We start from the raw sequence: 17627 nt of genomic DNA, 5'->3' as shown, positions 1-17627 counted from the left end.
ATTATGCTCTGGGTAAAATGTTTGAAATGCTTAAAGACTTCTCCCTTGTGTGGCCATTTAGGTGCTTATGGTGAGACTTACCCTGCTATTGAAGATGATGCTCTCCGTCCACCAACACAGCTGCCCTCTGCAAGGGAGCGCAGGAGGAACAAATTGAAAGGACTAGACTTCGTATGTATGAATTATTGTGCCCTCCCTCTTTTTTCTGTTTAAAAAGGTGAATGGTCTAGGTTCTGACCCATAATAAATTCCTATGGTCCAATAAAAGAAAGCATTTGCTTTGAAAGTGAAGTGAACATGGTTCTGAATCTAGGCTCTCCCAGCATTTAACTTGATGATCTTATAGCTCCTTAAACTCTGTTGCCTTGACTATCTTATTGCCTCTTGGGGTGGTGGTAAAGTAGAAGCTCTGGAAATGGCACAGAAATCTGTCCTGTGTTAATTTATTACCCCAAGCTTCAATCCTTCCCCCTCTGGAATATATGATTTCAGAAAAGACACTGTACTTATAGAAAGCCTGTTACATTCTCATAAGAACCTAATTTGGATCAAGTGAATTATCCAAGGTTTATGGACAAGAGGAATAAAATTCAAACCCATGTTTTTCTCACTATTCCACAGCGTTCTGATGCAGTCAGTAACACGTACAGTACATACATGTTCCAGTGTTGTCACTTTCTCATTGGGTAGGCAATTTTTGGCAGTTTCTTAAATTCTGTGTGTTTCCTTCTCTATGACCTGAAGATAACAAATGTTGACGCATTTAGTACTGACCCACGTAGGCCAGGAGCACTCAGCAAAAAACAGATGCTGCTGTGAATTAGCATTGTTATACATATAGCTTTTCAGGTAGCAGAAATTTTGTTGCCTAGCAACCACTTATTTACTTGGGTCTCTATAATAGATTTGCCTTTTCCAGATATTTCATTATGAGATCATATGTGATCATTTGTGACTAGCTTCTTTCAAGTATGTCAGTACATGATTCCTTTTTGTTGCTCAATAATCATTCTGTGTTATGTATAGTCCACATCTTGTTTATCCATTCCACAGTTGATGGATGTTTGGATTTATGCTGCTATTATTATGTTTGCTCTTGAGTACACACCTAGAACCGTTGGGTTTTATGGTAACTCTATATTCAGCATTTTGAGGAACTGCCATTGTTTTCCAAAGTAGCTGCTCCATTTTACATTGTAAACATTTTACATTGATAAAATGGCTAGCACATAACTTATTTCCTGACTTTATTATAGCCATCTACTGAGTGTGAAGTGGTATCTTAATTTTGAATTGCATTTCCCTAATGACATTGAACATTGTCTCATGTGCTTCTTTGAAGTATGTCTATTCAGATCCTTTGCCCACTTTCAAATTGTTTTTTTGTATTATTTTAAAATAATTATATTTAAAATTGTATTATTTTTAAACATTCTGACTATAAGTCTTGAAGCAGATGTGAGATGTGCAAATATTTTCTCCCATTTGATAGGCTGTCTCTCTTACTTTCTTGGTAGTACCGTTTTAGAAGTTTTAAATTTTGATGAGGTTCAATCTTTCATTACTTGGGCTTTTGGTGCCTTACGTAAGAAACCATTGCCTAACCCAAGATCATGAGAATTTGTTTTATAGTTTGCTCTTAATGCCACTGATTCACTTTTTGGGGCGCTAGGGATTGAACTCAGGGGCACTTGACTTGACCACACCCCTAGTCCTACTTTGTACTATACTGAGCTTAGAGCCTCACTTTTGCTGAGTTGATCTTCCTGCCTCAGCTTCCTAAGCCACTGGGATTACAAGTATGTGCCACCATACCCAACTCATTGATGCACTTTTAATTTTGTTTCAGATCATTTGTTGAACCCCCCCTCCCCCGCCCAGGACCCCTTGCATTTTGTTTGCTCCCTATCCAAAAACTTAATAATTTCTTTCTGGATTTTTATTTCTCTTTTATTGATCTCTATATCTGTCCCTCTGCCAGAACTTTACTATCTTCAATCTGAGCCCATTGGTACAGGATTTTTTTCCTTTTAGACCCTGTAATTGCCACTCTGTATCCAGTTTAGCAGCATTTCTGTTATTACAAATGCTGTATCTTACCCCTGACTAAAGTCTGTATGGATGAACATAAGAATCAGAATATAAAAGATCCATGTTTGTTTTATTCTTACATTTATTGAGAGTAAGGACATATTTTGATTAATTATATTAATAAGTGTTTATGGAGTGTTTTTTTTAAATTACAGGGTAATAATCCTAATATACCACCAGATGGTCTCTCTTTAAAATCTGTCTCCAGTATTAATGTTGATCAGCTTAGAATGAGAAATGAGGAACGAATGCGAAGACTAAATGAACTTCAGAATAAAAATAATAATGCAGGTAAAAGCTCAGTGGCCTATGAAAAATCCTCTAAGAACCCTTATACCTTGGCTTTCACTGATTGCTGAAGTCCTTTGAGCTGCGTGGCCTACATTACAGTAACTATCCAGCAAAACTAGACATCAGCTGACTAATTTTACATCAGATTCTTTCTACTAGGCAAAGTATCTATTTCAGAGTAGATTCTAAACAGTTAAAATAGTTTTTGCATATGAAATATGTTCAAGTTTTGTTTTCAGCAGGGAAAATGCAGATTAGTATGGTATTTGGTAACTAAAGTGAGAGATTATCAGAAATACTTTTGAGCTTTTAAATAATACATTTTAAAGATAATACAGATAGATTGGTATAGTACTGAGAAAATTTACCTTTTTTAAAAATTTGGATTTCTGGTCTATAGACAAAGCACTGTAGCTTCAGGCTGGTATTTTCTCAAGTCATTATAGAGACAAGCCATTGTATGAGTGGACTCTGATGACTTACAGGTTAAACGTTGTCATGGAGCACATGAGACAGAGCAGTTTACCTTAAACAACTGCCAAACTCCTCAGCCTGCTCTGTCATGCTATTAGTCACCAGCATAATGGAACAACTTTTAATAATTATTAGCTTTAGCAAACAGTAGAGTGGTCTTTTTGGAGAATATCTTTAGTCATACTACGTTGTAGTAACTTACTTTACATCTATTTAAGACATTATTTATGGAAAAATGTAGAATAGTAGGAATGTCTTTTTAGCTAAAAGGCATTTTCTTTACTGAGAACTGCCTCTTAATTCAGTTTATTGGTTCTAAAAGAAACAAACAATAAAGACTTAAAATGTTCTTTCCCAGACATATCTGTTAAGTCTTTTACTTTTTGTTGTTGTTGAGGTTTTTCATTGACTAAACTGTTTTTTATTTAACACTATCCTTTCAAACAGGAACTTTTTGATACATCTACTGATCACTAAATTGCACATCTCTCTTTGCTGGACTAATCGTTCACAGATCAGGAGATGTAAAAAAAAAAATTTTTTTTAAATAAAGAAATTGACATCATGGGGTAGGAAGACAGATTTTCCTATTATACCTAATAATTCCAATACAGATATGGGAGTACAATCAAATTCAAATAATGACATGGCCTTCTTTAAGTTAGGTATAAGAATGGAAATAATTTTCTCCCAATAGTGCTTTCCCAAAAATGACTCTTTAATTTCCATATAGCAGCATTAACTTTGCCAACATGCTTGTGCTTCTGTAGTCAGCTTAATGTTTGATTGAATCACCTTTGATCTTTTTAGAAGCCCTCTGGATGCTAGTGCTATGGAGTCCGTTTAGTCAGTTGATCATATTTTCCCCCACAGTTCTGGCCTCTTCCTGGGCCTGCTCTGCTGCCTTGGGTGTGTATGGGAGGGTTCAAAGAAAACATTCCAGTTCAAAAGATATTGTGGGAGAATGCAGAGCTGTAGTAGGCTGGACTGTAGGCAGCCTGTGTTTGTGTCACCTCAGTTGTATCTCTTTGTCTCCTGTAGATGATGACAGTTCAATAGTGGACCCTGATGACATCATGAGACACGTGGGTGATGATGGATCAAACTCTGTAGCCACTGAGCCCTGGCTCCGCCCTGGCACTTCAGAAACACTGAAACACTTCATGGCAGAACAGCTGAACCAGGAGCAGCAACAGGTTCCTGGAAAACCAGGCACTTTTACTTGGCAGGGCCTGTCTACTGCACACGGTTAAAATAAATGTGTATTGAACCCTGTAGTGCCTTTTAAGGTGGAAAGAATGTTAAATCTATACCTTTAATAATATGTCCTGAGAGTTAATTACTTAAGGTCCTTCTGTATTATTTTTCCATGTGATGTATATGATGTATATTATGTACATAAATAAAAGGTCATGATTAGTTTATATGATAGAATTGTATAGAATTATTTTGCTCAATTTTTCCATAAAATCAGGGTGGTAATGAACTCTTGGATTCAACTACCATATGTGCATTATTTTAAAAAATTCTGCTTGTCCTTAAGGCAGATAAAATGTGTACTGTAAATCAGAATATCCTGTTACTTGCACATTTGCCATTGTTATCTATTTAAAATAACACATCTGTGACTATTCTGGTTAATATAAAAGACAAACATGCAAGTTTTTTCATGTCAACTACTGACTCAGTAGAAATTAAGGAAACTGTAACTATTTTACTCCTGTGAGCCATGCACTAAATGTTATGTCTTTCTGCCTCTCTTATGCCAGTGCTTAAAAAGGGTACTGTCTGTCTCAAGTTACTAATTTATATGATTCAACTATTTCTTGACAGAAATAAATTATTTTTCTTACCACTCTGTTTCTTATTTTAATGGGATTTGAGGTTTGTTTCTAGAGGCTGGAGAGGTAGGAACACCAAAGGTGAAGTGAAGGACAAAGACTGAAGTTTTGCTCCACCACCATGGACCCTTATCTAAAAGTCAGTTTTTCTAATCATTCGTTAAGTGGTACTCACTTATTCAAATTTTGGAAAATAATTCTTAGTTGGAGTCATGTCTTCAGCACTCACCATGACAGGCACCACTTCTCCAATAGTTTCCACAGTCATCAGTGGCAAACAAGATCAGAAGTTTGCCACAACTGTGAAATTACAGGTAAATTTTATATTCAGTGTGCTGATCTTACCTTTGCTTGCTTTATTATTAAAGACTTATATCAGTTATCTGAAAGTCCGAAGACTTGTCTCTTCTGGGGAGAGTCCTGGTACCATAGCCAATAAACTGCCAGGCTGTGTGAAGCATGTAATTACCCTCAGACCAGAAGGTCCTGGTGGCTCCCTGCCACTCTCAGCTCTATCACCCCATCCATCTGGGCTTGAATCAGAGCTGTCTTACCAGTAATTAAATATGGTACATGTACAAATGCATGTCCCAAGACGACATGAAAGTGAAGACCAAAAACTTCCCATGTTTTTTAACACAACCCTCAAAGTATACTGACATACTCCATTTTCTTTAAAGCCATTCACCACATAACATTAACTGACTCTTAGGGATACAATCTCACATTGTGAACTGCCCCAAAGGGAACTTGAGCTTTTTCTCTCAGCTTTCAAAAAAGATAGTGCCTTATTTGGCTTATTAGTGAATTTACACAAATAATTATGAATATACTATGGCTTAAAGAGCAGTGTGTGTGAGAGAATCATACTTTGGCTTTTAAGAAAAAAAAAAAAAAACATGGGGCTGTGGGTTATGCAGGTTTTCATTGCACTAATGAAATAATTCAAAAACTTTATTGACCTATAACCTGATTAGAATATGCCAGATGAGAATATTGTACAGAAAGTTGTACAGAATTTTTTACATAGAAAACTTTACATCTGTACCATATACATTTTATCCATCTGAAAAAATTTTCTACATCCACTTTTAATACGGAATGCTTGACAATCTTGTCTTTAACCATCAGAGCACAATTCACAGTATGAATACAATTCCAGTAAATCTAACCTCCCAAACCATGCCAGATTTGTTATTTTAATATATTCAACATTAAATTCTGTACATAGAATAAAATCTACATCAAGCCCCGCCACCCAAAAGAAAAGAAAGTGACAGCAACCTAGATTCATTTGCAGTGATTCAAGTTTCTGTCCATGAAGGATCATTCTATTTTAATGGCTCATCTTTAAAAGCCCTAAGAGAAGTATATTACAGGTAGTTATTGTCAGTAGGGATATTTTCTACCTTTGTTTTTCCCCCCCGTTGTTGATCTTGACAAATGTCAGTCACAACAGCTTCTGGGCATGTCAAACTCAAAATTTCTACCCCCTCCCCCAAAAAAGGGCAAAACTAAAATTCCACACAAAATAAAGACAAAAAGTTCAACCCAAATGTTTAGTGCATTTGACAAAATATTATGGGTGTTTAGCAATTGGATAAGAAAATAAAGAAATAAAATAAAACATTGCAGGAAGAACTATATAATGTTTAAGATTTTTATATTACAGACCTGTATCTCTGTACATTTTTCACAGAAGAATGATTACCAGAACCTCAGATAGCCTGAGTGTGCAAAAATCTTCAGAATAAGAATACCATAGTTGCTAAATATCTTTTACCGTCAACAATAATTCTTTTTCCCCCAACCCCCAAATTATAAACATTTTATCCTTCAAAATACAGCTCTCCTGAGTTGTACTTCTTACAGAAGTTCAATCTTTACATCTATAGTTCTTTGGGTAAGTTTTTCTTCCACACCTGCCAAAAATATGTGGGGCTCTCCCTGCCTCAAAGGACAGGAAAGGACCCATGAGCATAAGCTGACTGAGTTTAAACAGGCTTTCTGCTCATCATGAGCCCAACATGACAAAGAATCCACCAGATCACTAAAAGGGACTGGACTGTTCCAAGTTTTGATTTATAGCTCTAAACACATTTACCAGTAACCCTCAAACACTGCAATTCTGTGAAACCATTTTTCAGGTAGGAATCCTCAGCTCCAGGGTCCTTTTAAAGAGCAGAGGGAATGTAAACACCAACAGAAAAAAATAAGTTCCCATCATTGCTTGTGTAGTCCAAGTTCCTGCTCAGGTGGTTGTGATATCTGAAAAACCACTCCAATTCGCAGAAAAAATCTTCTAAGAACAGCACGAAGTTCAGGAATCAAGTCAAATTGCATAATTTCACATAAGAGAGGATAGTAGAATGATGCGTGAGCTTTAAACTGGGGGGAAAATTAATTTCTCCGTTAGTAGTGCTTACATTACAAATCAGAGAGCCTAAACTGCCTTTGGAGTCAGCTCTTGGGGGTGTGAACTGATTATGGAATATGGAGGAAGGGCTGAGTATGCCTCAAGCAGTGACTACTTGGATTATGGAACTGAAAGACTGAGAAGAATTCAACAGACTCAAAACAAACTCATTTAATTGTCTATCATCATTTTCAAAAACATCTTCCACTACGTATCTTTGATAAATTTTTAGTAATTGAGCACTGTCTGTCCTGAGTAATTGCAAAAGTAAGAAATAGCTCTAGTTCCTATTCTATTTCTTTGTATCAGATATGGATTATTGAAATTATATCTTTTGTTAAACAAAAAAGGGAATTATTAAAACAATGTTTACATTTCAGGGAAAATTCTACCTAATATTACAATATAAAATATATAAACATTTTCCAGGCAAAGCACATTCAAATTTTTACAGTTCAACTTATATATCTGTACTGAAATCTGCTACAGTTCCCTCGTCTCTGAACAGTGGTCTGGTTTGTTTTTCTCTCTTCCTGCTCCTCTGTACCCACCACAGAGATGGACGCAGGATGACATGCTATGAACAAAATAAGCAGACAGTGAATTGAGACACTCTGGGGATGGGGGAAGAGTTTGGAGTCCTCCAAGCTTTACCTGGCTCACAAATCTGATAGAACACTTCTGGACACAGGGATCAACACCTGACTGCTGAGTGGGATCCCCCTACCTCCACAGGGTCCTAGGGTTTGAAGTGTCAAGGCAGTGTTCAACTTATTCAGGGGGTCACAGCAAACCTTGTTTCCTTATATTTAAGCTATAAGTTACTATATTCTTTTGAGTAAAATGTGTATTTTTTAAAATTTAGTTTTTAGTTGTAGTTGGACACAATATTTTATTATTTTTATGTGGTGCTGAGGATTGAACCCAGGGCCTCGCATGTGCTAGGCGAGCATTCTACCACTGAGCCACAACCCCAGCCCCATAAAATGTGTATTTCTGAAAACCTTTAAATATGCATTTATTTTTATAGTTATATAAATGTTTTACGTTTCTACTGGTATAAAATTTTTACATTTCACAGCCAGCTCACTAGAGCTCTGTGGTTACGTGGAACCACTAAATACCTGCAGCACAGGCCCAGGGAGCTGATGTAGCCTCAGGTAGAGGGTGCAGTGTAAGGCCATGATGCTGTTGGACAGCTGTTTTAAAAATTGGGGATGTCAATGACTCCAGTGGTCAGGATGGGAATTTCAATGTTGGAGGAGCCCAGGAGTTCATCAAGGTGTCCTAAGGAATTCTGCTTCTTCCCCCAGTGAAACAACTGCTGACTACAGAACAAAGCTGAGCAAGGAGAAAGCAAACTGAGGAGGAATGAGGCAGATACAGACGGGCCCAATGTGCAACAAGGAGTAAGCATCACGGTCGCTGAGAGTGAGCAACACGGGGCTAGAAACGTGACGAGGGACACGAGGCCTCAGACTTACCCTATTATCACTGATCTTAAGAACTTTAGTTAGAAACAACAGCAGTAAGTTGGTCCAGGCTTCCCGATGGCTTTCTGATGTGAGAGTGAGGAAATAACTCAGTGCTTCACTGCAGATGCTGCAAAAGAAAGGTTTCTTTTTACATAACGTGCATATCTGTGGCTTTGTGTGTTCACTGAGAAAGAATGATTAAGAAAATTAGGGGAGTGAACATTAGCTAAATTAGTTAAAATGTAAACACTTGAACTAGTGTCAACATTAACATTTATATTCCATAAATTTAAAAAATCCCAGCAACTTAGGGGCTAGTCTGGGCAAATCAGCAAGACTGTCTCAAAATAAAATTTAAAAAGGGGCTGAGTAAGTTATAGCTCAGTGGTATAGTGTTCTGGGATCAATCCCCAGTACCACAAAAACAAGCAAACAAAACTAATTAGAAACTTTTTAAGTCTTAATGACTTAAAGCCAAGGTTTCAGAGTACATGTAGAAGCTTGATGTCAACAGACCTGGGCTGAAACCTGGGATGCCTCTTTCCTTCATTGCTTATTAGGCCCCAGACCATTCTGGATCTGAATAGTCTTGCCACAGTAAAATGGGAGAATACAGACTAGGTGATTTCTTAAAATTCTAAAAAGTATTTAACTGATCTCTAAGAAAACCTACTTCCCAAGTAGACAGAAAACTATGAGGCAGATGACAGTATTCTTTCTAAATGGCATGTTTCATTCTTAGCATGAATTCAAATTTTAGTGGTCACAAAGTCAAACCAATAAAAAAACCAAATATTTTTTCAAATTAAATGCAGGAAGGCTGGTAGGCAGGCAGGCTCTCATTTTCACAAATGAATGCTGTATAAAAATGGATTTTCTAATAATATTACAAAGACCTAAAAACTGTTATCAGAAAGTCTCTAAATTTTAGAGATAAAGCTTTTTCCTTCATACTGTGTTAAACATAATCTGCTCATATGCCACCAATTGTATAAGCACATTCACCTAAGCCAGAAATGATGGCACATGCCTATAGTCCCAGACTCTCAGGAGGCTGAGGCAGGAGGATCGCTTGAGCCCAGGATTTTGAGGCAAGTCTGAGCAACACAGCGAAACCCTATCTCAAAAAAATAAGCACATTCACCTGTAAGACTGTATTTAACTTTTGTAGTTGATCTGTAAAATAGGGGCTTCCAGGCCCCAAAGGTTTAGCTACCTTCTTGATCTTGTCATTGTCCCTTTCCTGCTCTGCGCCACGCAGCCACGTGGATCAAAGGCAGTAATCAGTCGAGAGTCTTACTTTAAAAGCCTCTGCTGGACCTCTTCCCAGGCACTGACCCGGCTCTCATCCATGTACATCCGGAAGAGAATTCGCAGCCCACAGGCCAGGCTGCTTGTCTCCTGCTTAAGAAGGTTGGGTTTGGACTTGCCTTTGAAGCCTGCAGAAAGGGAATGTTTCCAGGATTAGACTGGAAAGGTATCTTACTTAAAAGCAAACAGCCCATTGGGAGGCAAATTCTCTGTGCATTCAACTGTTGACATCGGATGTCTATAAAGCAGGACTGCCCTGAACCACAGCCCTGTGCCCTTATAGAGCTGATATAAGATTTAAAACAACTTGTGGCCCGGGAAAGTGGAACCCTTCAAATGAATACATCTGAAACCCTGCAGTCAAAGCTGCAGAAGTACAATGAGGTCTGCCAGTGGAAGGGCTCCCACATGAACAGAGCACTGGGTGGGGTGGAGGAGGAAGAGGAATACTGTTTGAATACCAGAGGTGCAAAGGGTATAGTATGTGTGGAAGCCTAGTCACTTTTGCAGGAACAGCCCCAATAAAATGGTGGCAATAAGGTGAAGAAAGAAGAAATTAAAAATAAGTACAATCTGTTCCTTCTGGAAGTTAGGTTATAAAAGGAAAGGATGCAAAAGGCATTTTACATTAAATAAGCAAATGTAAAGCACCAACCACTCTATTTGATGCAAAATTTGATGTTTAAAGTAAACATCAGCTCCCTTATTTTTCTGTTTCTGTGTTGTTCTAATAGGTACCAAATAACTATTTCTTACATAAAAAATTAACAATGTTAATGTACTTGATAAATTAACAAATTTAAATAAAAAGTAAGCTTTATCTAAAACAAATACACTTCCGGATCCTAGTACATTCACTTCTGTCCTGAGGTATGGCCAACTCCCAAATAAAAATAAGTCAAGTATGTATGCCAGATTTCATGGGCAGGGTCTTCACACATCGTTTTTCTTTATAAAAGGACAGCTTTTTATTTTGCTGATGAGTATCAATAGGAAGGCCCACATTGGATTAACAAGATGAAAGAACTATCAGTCAAATCAGTCAGTTAAGAAGGGAAGAGGCTAAACACAGGGGAAATGAATCTACCCAGGTAGTTATTTGGTTTATTGTTGACTAGAAAGAACAAATTACATGACTATTATTAACAGACCTGAAGTGAACAATCTGTGAGTCCGGATAGTGCACACACCTCCACACAGTGAACAGGACCATGTGGGACCTGAGCAACTTACCTGCTTTCCATAGAGCAGTTCTCTGTTCATTGTTGGAATTGAATGCTTTTGCAAATCTATGTGACTCTAATAAGCAGTCTAGTAGTTTAAAAAGTTGCTGTGATGTTAAAAAGCGGTACATTCCTTGGTCTTGTGTATCAACTCGAACATCGAAGTCCACTGCATCTCTCTTTGAAAAACAAACCACCACAGCACAGTCATCACAATTTTAGTAAATTTAACACTGAATATCCTCCCTCAAAAACCTGTTTTCACGCAAGACTTGAAAACGCAATCTGTTCTAGAAGAAAAAAGGGAACTGTCCACCTTCTGTTATGTATCCTGATCACTAAGCACCCCTCCAGGCCCTATGGTCACTGGTCACTATGCCTATTTCCAGTCCTTAGGGTTCTCCCTTCTCTTCTCAACCACAAACTTCAACAAACTCCTACTACAATATACCAACCTTTTGGTATCTGGATCCCACGTTTTGCCCTCTCTGTTTACCATGAATGGACTCTGGATGGTGCCTTCTCTACACAAGGTACCATCCCCAGTCACTCAGAAATACTGCTATAGCAAACCCCACTCCACACCTGCCACCACTCAGGTTTTCTCTCCACTAGAAAACTCTCATTATATATAACACATATTGCCATACTGCCCAACAATGCAACCCTCTCTCGACCTCTCACGCTTCCTCCTCCAGCTACCACCCCGTTTCTCTCTGTACCATCTTCACAGCAAAACTCCTAGACACAGTTAACAATGCTTGCTGTCTCCAATGCTCTCCTTTTGTACATATTTCAATTACTCTTTTGTCTTCAGTGTAAAACATTGACACACTGTCAAGGTCACCATATCCTCCAAATTTATAGAGAGCAATTCTCAGGTGTAATATTATTTGACTTGTCCAGAGCATCAGATCACATCCTTCTGAAAACTTCTTTATTCGACTTCAAGTATGACACTGACAGTTAACTTTCCCCAATTCCCTGATTCTCATTCTTAGTCCCTGACCCTCCTCCCTGCTATAGCCATTCAATGCCTTGTGATATCAACCACTCTTGAGGTTTACAGTGACATCTCTGTGACGAAGGTCCTCCAAATTAAATTCCTAGTCTGGCTTCTGCTTTGAAGCCCAGGCCAGTATCACTAACTTCCTTACTCCTACACATAAAGTGGCTCTGTTAGGGTCCTTACCTGGGCTGCAGCTAAGTTTTCCGCATCTTCCTTCTTACTTGTGGCTGGGAAGAACACAATGTTGTCGATGGTCTGGATAAGTTCCAGCTGCACAACACATTTAATCAACAGGGCAGCAAACAATTTTTGTTCTGGAAATTCTGTGAGGAAACCCCCCCCAATGCACATGCAAACAAAACATTATTTTGAATCCTTTATAATTTCTATGACATTACAATGCTAAGGAAACATTTAATATATATGCAGGTAATCTGCACATATCACACTGAAAAGGACATACTGCTTTAGTACATAGGCATTAATGTTTAATCAATATCTAGATACATCTTAGAAAAGTAAAAGTTTAAATAAACAAAAATACCCTACATGATTTAGGATAGTGAATATGGTCAAGCTGGTTCTACCACCAATTTTGAAATAACATTCAGGATATTCTTGAAATAAATGTAACAAATGGATAAAAACATAAAAATGTAAATAGCATTTACTACAAACCCAAGTCTCACCTTTGAAAATAAGTAATATACAAACCTGGACCATAAAAAAACAATAGGAACCAGATCTACATGAGATAGGAAGTAGGACAGCCAAGGATTTTGATCAAACTATGCGTAAGTTTAGCCATAGAATATTTCATTTGAGTTTAGATTAGTAGTTGTGGCTACACCTGTCTTTTATTTTCAAATGGATCCAGCAGTAAAGAAGTTATAAAAAGTTATGCCAAGTACATTACTACAAAAACAACCAAGTAAAGAAAGCTTGGGAGGCTGAGGCCGGAGGATTATGAATTCAAAGCCAGCTTCAGCAAAAGCAAGGCAGTAAGTAACTTGGAGAGACCCTGTCTCTAAATGACTTCTTTTTCCTTGGCTGTAACACAAGTTACATTCCTCTATGCTGAACAAATTTGCTCTACAGGGCAGTTCTGACAACCCCCAACCTTAAGGACAATTTCATTAGAAGAATGTTCCATTTCACTGACCATGCAGATACAGAAACATGAGGTTAGGCAAGAAAATTTGGCTACCATGCGGCTGTGTATGGCAACACCGCCTAGTGGCCCTAGTGAGGGCAGAAAGACGCAGACAACAAGACCACACCTCTATCCTAAAGTCTCAGGGGCAGCTACCTAAGAGGGACAGCAGGTCAATCAGTTTCAAAGTAATGGTTCCAGCTCTGGATAACTTAAAAATCCCTCAGTTTCTTTCTACCATAAAAGGTATTACTACAAATTCTCTTTTTCTAAAAGTAATTTAAATTTATTCTTAAAATAAATTTAAATTTAGGGGCTGGGGTTGTGGCTCAGTGGTAGCGCACTTGCCTACCATGCTTGAGGCACTGGGTTCGATTCTCAGCACCACATACAAATAAATAAAACAAAGATCCATCAATAATTAAAAGATATTTCTTTAAAAAGTTAAAAGAAATAAATTTAAATTTAAAATAAAGTAAATCCATTCTTATTGAGTTCATTAAAAAAAGGTCCCTTTCCAGATATTTTTCAGGAAGAATGTTCAATTTAACGTTTGATTCTTACTGCTAGATCTCAAGTTAAAAAAAAAATTATAACAAAAGAACCCACAGGTCTACAAGGTTAGCTCTTCCTAAAGTATAGTCTTCATCTTCCTCTACTACAGTCACAACTGACAATGTGCACTCCTTCCTTCATGTGTGTCATAAAAGCACCTCAGTCCCTGGGACAAACTCCCAGTATTACTTGACTCCAGAGAGGACTTAGCAGCAGGCACATGTCTAAGGAGATGTGTCATCTTTAGTTCCAACATGTGCTGCTGCTGGATGTTAAGAGGTTTCAGCAGCACCCAAGCACCTAGGTCTCCTAGCAACTGAGAGTTTGACAGATAAGGCTGCGCTGTGACTGAATAGGGAAGCTGCCTTGCCACACTTTGTGACAACTTTTGAAAACTGACAGAGATCCTAACTATAGTCCACCAGCAGGGACCAGAAGCAGGTCTGCGGACAGTATCTATTGGAACGAATTTTATTCATAATAAGGCTTGACAGTGCCAAGGTTATATCATATGACTATTTCACTGGGTCACCACAGGAGAGAAAACAAACCAAAGTAGATTTTAACTACATGGGACTGCAGGTACAGAATCAAGACTAGATAGAACAATGGTGTTTTCTGAAGGTATGTAGAAAAAAATGAGGCAGCTGCCTTTCAGATAGTTGAAGTACTATGCTGCCATTCTCATCAGACAGAGAAACACCCCCTGTAAAAAAGATGCCACGGGCTATAGGAAACAGTTTGATGGTTATTCACAAAGTCAAACAGAGAATGACCCAGTAATTCTACTCTTCATCTGCAGAAGAACTGAAAACAGGTACTTAAGCATTTTATTTGTACATGAATGTTCACAGCAGGGCTATTCACAATACGAAGGTGAAACAAACTCAACATCTATCAGTGGAGGAATGCACAGCCAAATATGGTACCTACATATATACACATATATAGTGGATTATTATTCAGTAATAAAAAGCAGTATGTTAGTGATCCATCGTACAATAAAATGAATCTTAAAAACATAATGCTAAGTGAAAAAAGCCAGATACAAAAGGTCAAACATTGTAGAATTCCATTCATATGAAACGTACAGAACAGCCAATCCATAAATGAAAGCAGAAAGGTAGTTGTCAGGGGGTAGGGAAGAGGAGACTAGGGAATGGTTGCACAATGGTCACGGAGTTTCTTTTTTGAGATGAAAAAATGTTTGAGAACTAGACAGAGGTCACTGTTGCACAACATACTAAATGTACTAAATGTCAATAAATTGTTTAAAATAGTTGCTGTTTTGTGAATTTAACCTCAGTTTTAAAAAAGTACTTAAAGCTGTCCTGTTCTTTTCTAAGGAGATGGCAGTCTTCCCTAGGGGTTATTTTCCTGCAGCAAATGAAACTGAACCAATTTAGTAAAAGTGAAGGAGATTCTCCTTTTTTTGGGAAAAGGTGAGAGGACTAAAGGTGGCCCTTGGCTTCCTATGTCGATGTGTGGAATGGGCAACAGTGTGGCAAGACTTGATCCTTAGAGGTGGGTGTTCTTGCCTAGAGAGCAGGGGTCCTTTATTAAGTGCCCTGACAGATGGGTAGAAGGCGGAAATGTTGGACCCTATCTGTACAGATAGAAAATGGAGCTGACATATGGAGAGGATGCAGAAGGAAAACCCATGTTCTCAATATAAACATTAGCCAAATGCATTGCTAAAATGCAGAAAAAACTAATATTGCAAAAAGTGTTAGTCTGGTTCTTGGATAAGAGAATTTATCTGTCAGTGATGTATGTCCAAGTCGGGGTAGGTACAGTAAAGAAGTGGCTACATAATCAATTATAGCATAAGCTTATTAATATTAAAGTAAAATTTAAAAGTTATCCCTTAGCTACATAAAGACACAACTTATTTTTACTAAGAGAAATAACTCACTTGCTGTAGATTTAATTTTGCTGACTTCTTCATTCACATTAGTGACAGAAACCAATGATGCTTGCTGTCTATTATCTGCAGATCTTGGCTGAATAGAATCATGTATATCTACAGATTTCTGTGATATTGTATCCTAATAAATAAAAAAAATCAATGTTAAGCATACTGAAAGGATGAAAATATTTTCTATTACACCATTCTAAAAAATTATATTGTGTGTGTGTGTGTGTGTGTGTGTATAAAATTATTATTTTACAGTGATGGAGTATTATTTTTTACCGCTAATTTTAAAAAGTACTCCAAAGTGCACAGCAAGAAAATTCACCTAAGAATTAAAGTTAAAAAAAAAAAAGAAGTATCACTGTTTATTGGCAAAATTTTAGTAGTATAGAGAAGAATAGAAGGAAGAAAGGGTAAAAGAAGAAGTGAGTATCAGAAATGGTGGTAGCAACAGCAATTAGCAGCTCAGGAGACCAGAAGGTGAGAAAGTGCTATAGCATTTGGAAAAGTCTGTGAGCCAGATTTGGAAGCACCCTGTGTCACCATTTTGGATCCTGGACCAGGCACAGACACAGTGTGGCTTTACCCACATTACCGGATTTAATCCTCACTAGGAGCCTTACTGTACCCAGAGGGTGAGTGACTTGCTGAAGGGCAGAGAACTAGACCCATGAGGAGTCAAGATTTTGTTTGGACAGAAACAAAGCCTATACTACAAATTCTATATAGTAGCAGGAGCAAATAAAACATAAGTGCAATTTCATTTTGGGCTTGAAACAGATGTCCTAAGAAGTGGTGGGATCTGTGATGAATAAGTAGCTTCACTAGATCAGCCATGGAGCAATGTGGGCCCTGTATACCAGTTGTCATAGTTCCCAAGAAAAATTCATCAGAATGTTATTTTTCTGTGAAATCTAAGTTTCAATTGTTGACAATTTCTTAGAAAATTTAAAAGCTGTGGGGAACAAGTCAATGGGTATTACTTTGCTATATTATGGTCTCCTGAACTTAACATTCAAGGGCATTAGTAGAAATTTGAATAAGGCCTTTTGTTTCAGTGATTAATAATTGCACTGTGGTTGTGTAAGACATCTTTTTCCCCCCCTCAAGAAAAAAAAAAAAAAAAAACTAAAATGGTTTCAGCATTTTTTAGAAGGCATCATATTTGCAAATTACATCCAAAGAATTTAGTAAAATGTGGGGAATGAAAATAAAAAAGGATGAAATGATAAAAAGCAACTGAGGTAAAATGATAACATATGGAAAAACTTGGTGGAATGATTAGTTCTGTCAACTTGGCTAGGATGTAGTACCAATGTCCTATATACTTACCTCAGCCAAATACCTAAGCCAAATAATTAAATTAACACTAATTCAAGGATTGTTCTGAAGATGTTTTATAGATGTGGTTAATATTCATAGTTAATTTAAGTAGAGGAGCTTATTCTGAATTATCTGGAAGGGCCTCATTTGAAGGTGTAAACTAAGATTTTCTTGAATAAGAAAAATTCCTGCCTGTGAACAGCAGCTTCAAATCCTGTTTAGTTTCCAACCTGGTGACCTGTCCCATAAATTCCTTCCCACTTCACATTGTTTCTCTGGTAGAATGAAAAAGATTCTGATATCATACAGTGGGGAGCTGCTGTAACAAATATGTAATAATGGAAAAATGGCTTTGGATTGGATAATGGGGAAGGCTCAAAGAGTTCTGAGGAATTTAACAGAAAACACAGAGACTGCCTTGAAGATACTGCTGGCAGAAATACAGACATTAAAGGCAATTCTAACAAAGATTTAGGAGGAAAAGAAATGCACAGTAAAGAAAATTTCTTCTATCTTTGAATATACATAGTCAAGAACAGGATAATTTATA

At 37.5% G+C, this 17627-nt stretch overlaps 2 protein-coding genes across 16 annotated transcripts in view; one reads left to right on the top strand and one right to left on the bottom strand.

The window, feature by feature from the left end:
- Positions 1 to 4290, top strand: part of Cspp1 (centrosome and spindle pole associated protein 1) — a 110488-nt gene extending 106198 nt beyond the window's left edge. For 11 of the 12 annotated variants that reach the window (XM_076835491.1, XM_076835490.1, XM_076835489.1 and 8 more), the window contains 3 exons: positions 62 to 171; positions 2247 to 2382; positions 3898 to 4290. In XM_076835491.1, the coding sequence (XP_076691606.1) occupies positions 62 to 171; positions 2247 to 2382; positions 3898 to 4109 (458 nt within the window). In that variant the 3' untranslated portion in view covers positions 4110 to 4290. The remainder of the gene's footprint in view (positions 1 to 61; positions 172 to 2246; positions 2383 to 3897) is intronic. The other variant, XM_076835485.1, reaches the window with a different exon arrangement.
- Positions 4291 to 5609: 1319 nt separating this feature from the next.
- Arfgef1 (ARF guanine nucleotide exchange factor 1) overlaps positions 5610 to 17627 on the bottom strand; it is a 107913-nt gene continuing 95895 nt past the window's right edge. For 3 of the 4 annotated variants that reach the window (XM_076836347.1, XM_076836348.1, XM_076836349.1), the window contains 6 exons: positions 15755 to 15887; positions 12315 to 12454; positions 11133 to 11301; positions 9889 to 10027; positions 8598 to 8715; positions 5610 to 7085 (listed from right to left, as the gene is read on the bottom strand). In XM_076836347.1, coding sequence (XP_076692462.1) covers positions 6921 to 7085; positions 8598 to 8715; positions 9889 to 10027; positions 11133 to 11301; positions 12315 to 12454; positions 15755 to 15887 — 864 coding nt within the window. In that variant the 3' untranslated portion in view covers positions 5610 to 6920. Of the gene's footprint in view, positions 7086 to 8597; positions 8716 to 9888; positions 10028 to 11132; positions 11302 to 12314; positions 12455 to 15754; positions 15888 to 17627 lie in introns of those variants that run through there. The other variant, XM_076836350.1, reaches the window with a different exon arrangement.

The sequence above is a fragment of the Callospermophilus lateralis genome, chromosome 16, assembly GCF_048772815.1.
Source record: "Callospermophilus lateralis isolate mCalLat2 chromosome 16, mCalLat2.hap1, whole genome shotgun sequence".
NCBI lineage: Eukaryota > Metazoa > Chordata > Mammalia > Rodentia > Sciuridae > Callospermophilus > Callospermophilus lateralis.
Note: the sequence above shows the minus strand (reverse complement) of the source record. Positions and strands in the feature narration are given on the sequence as shown.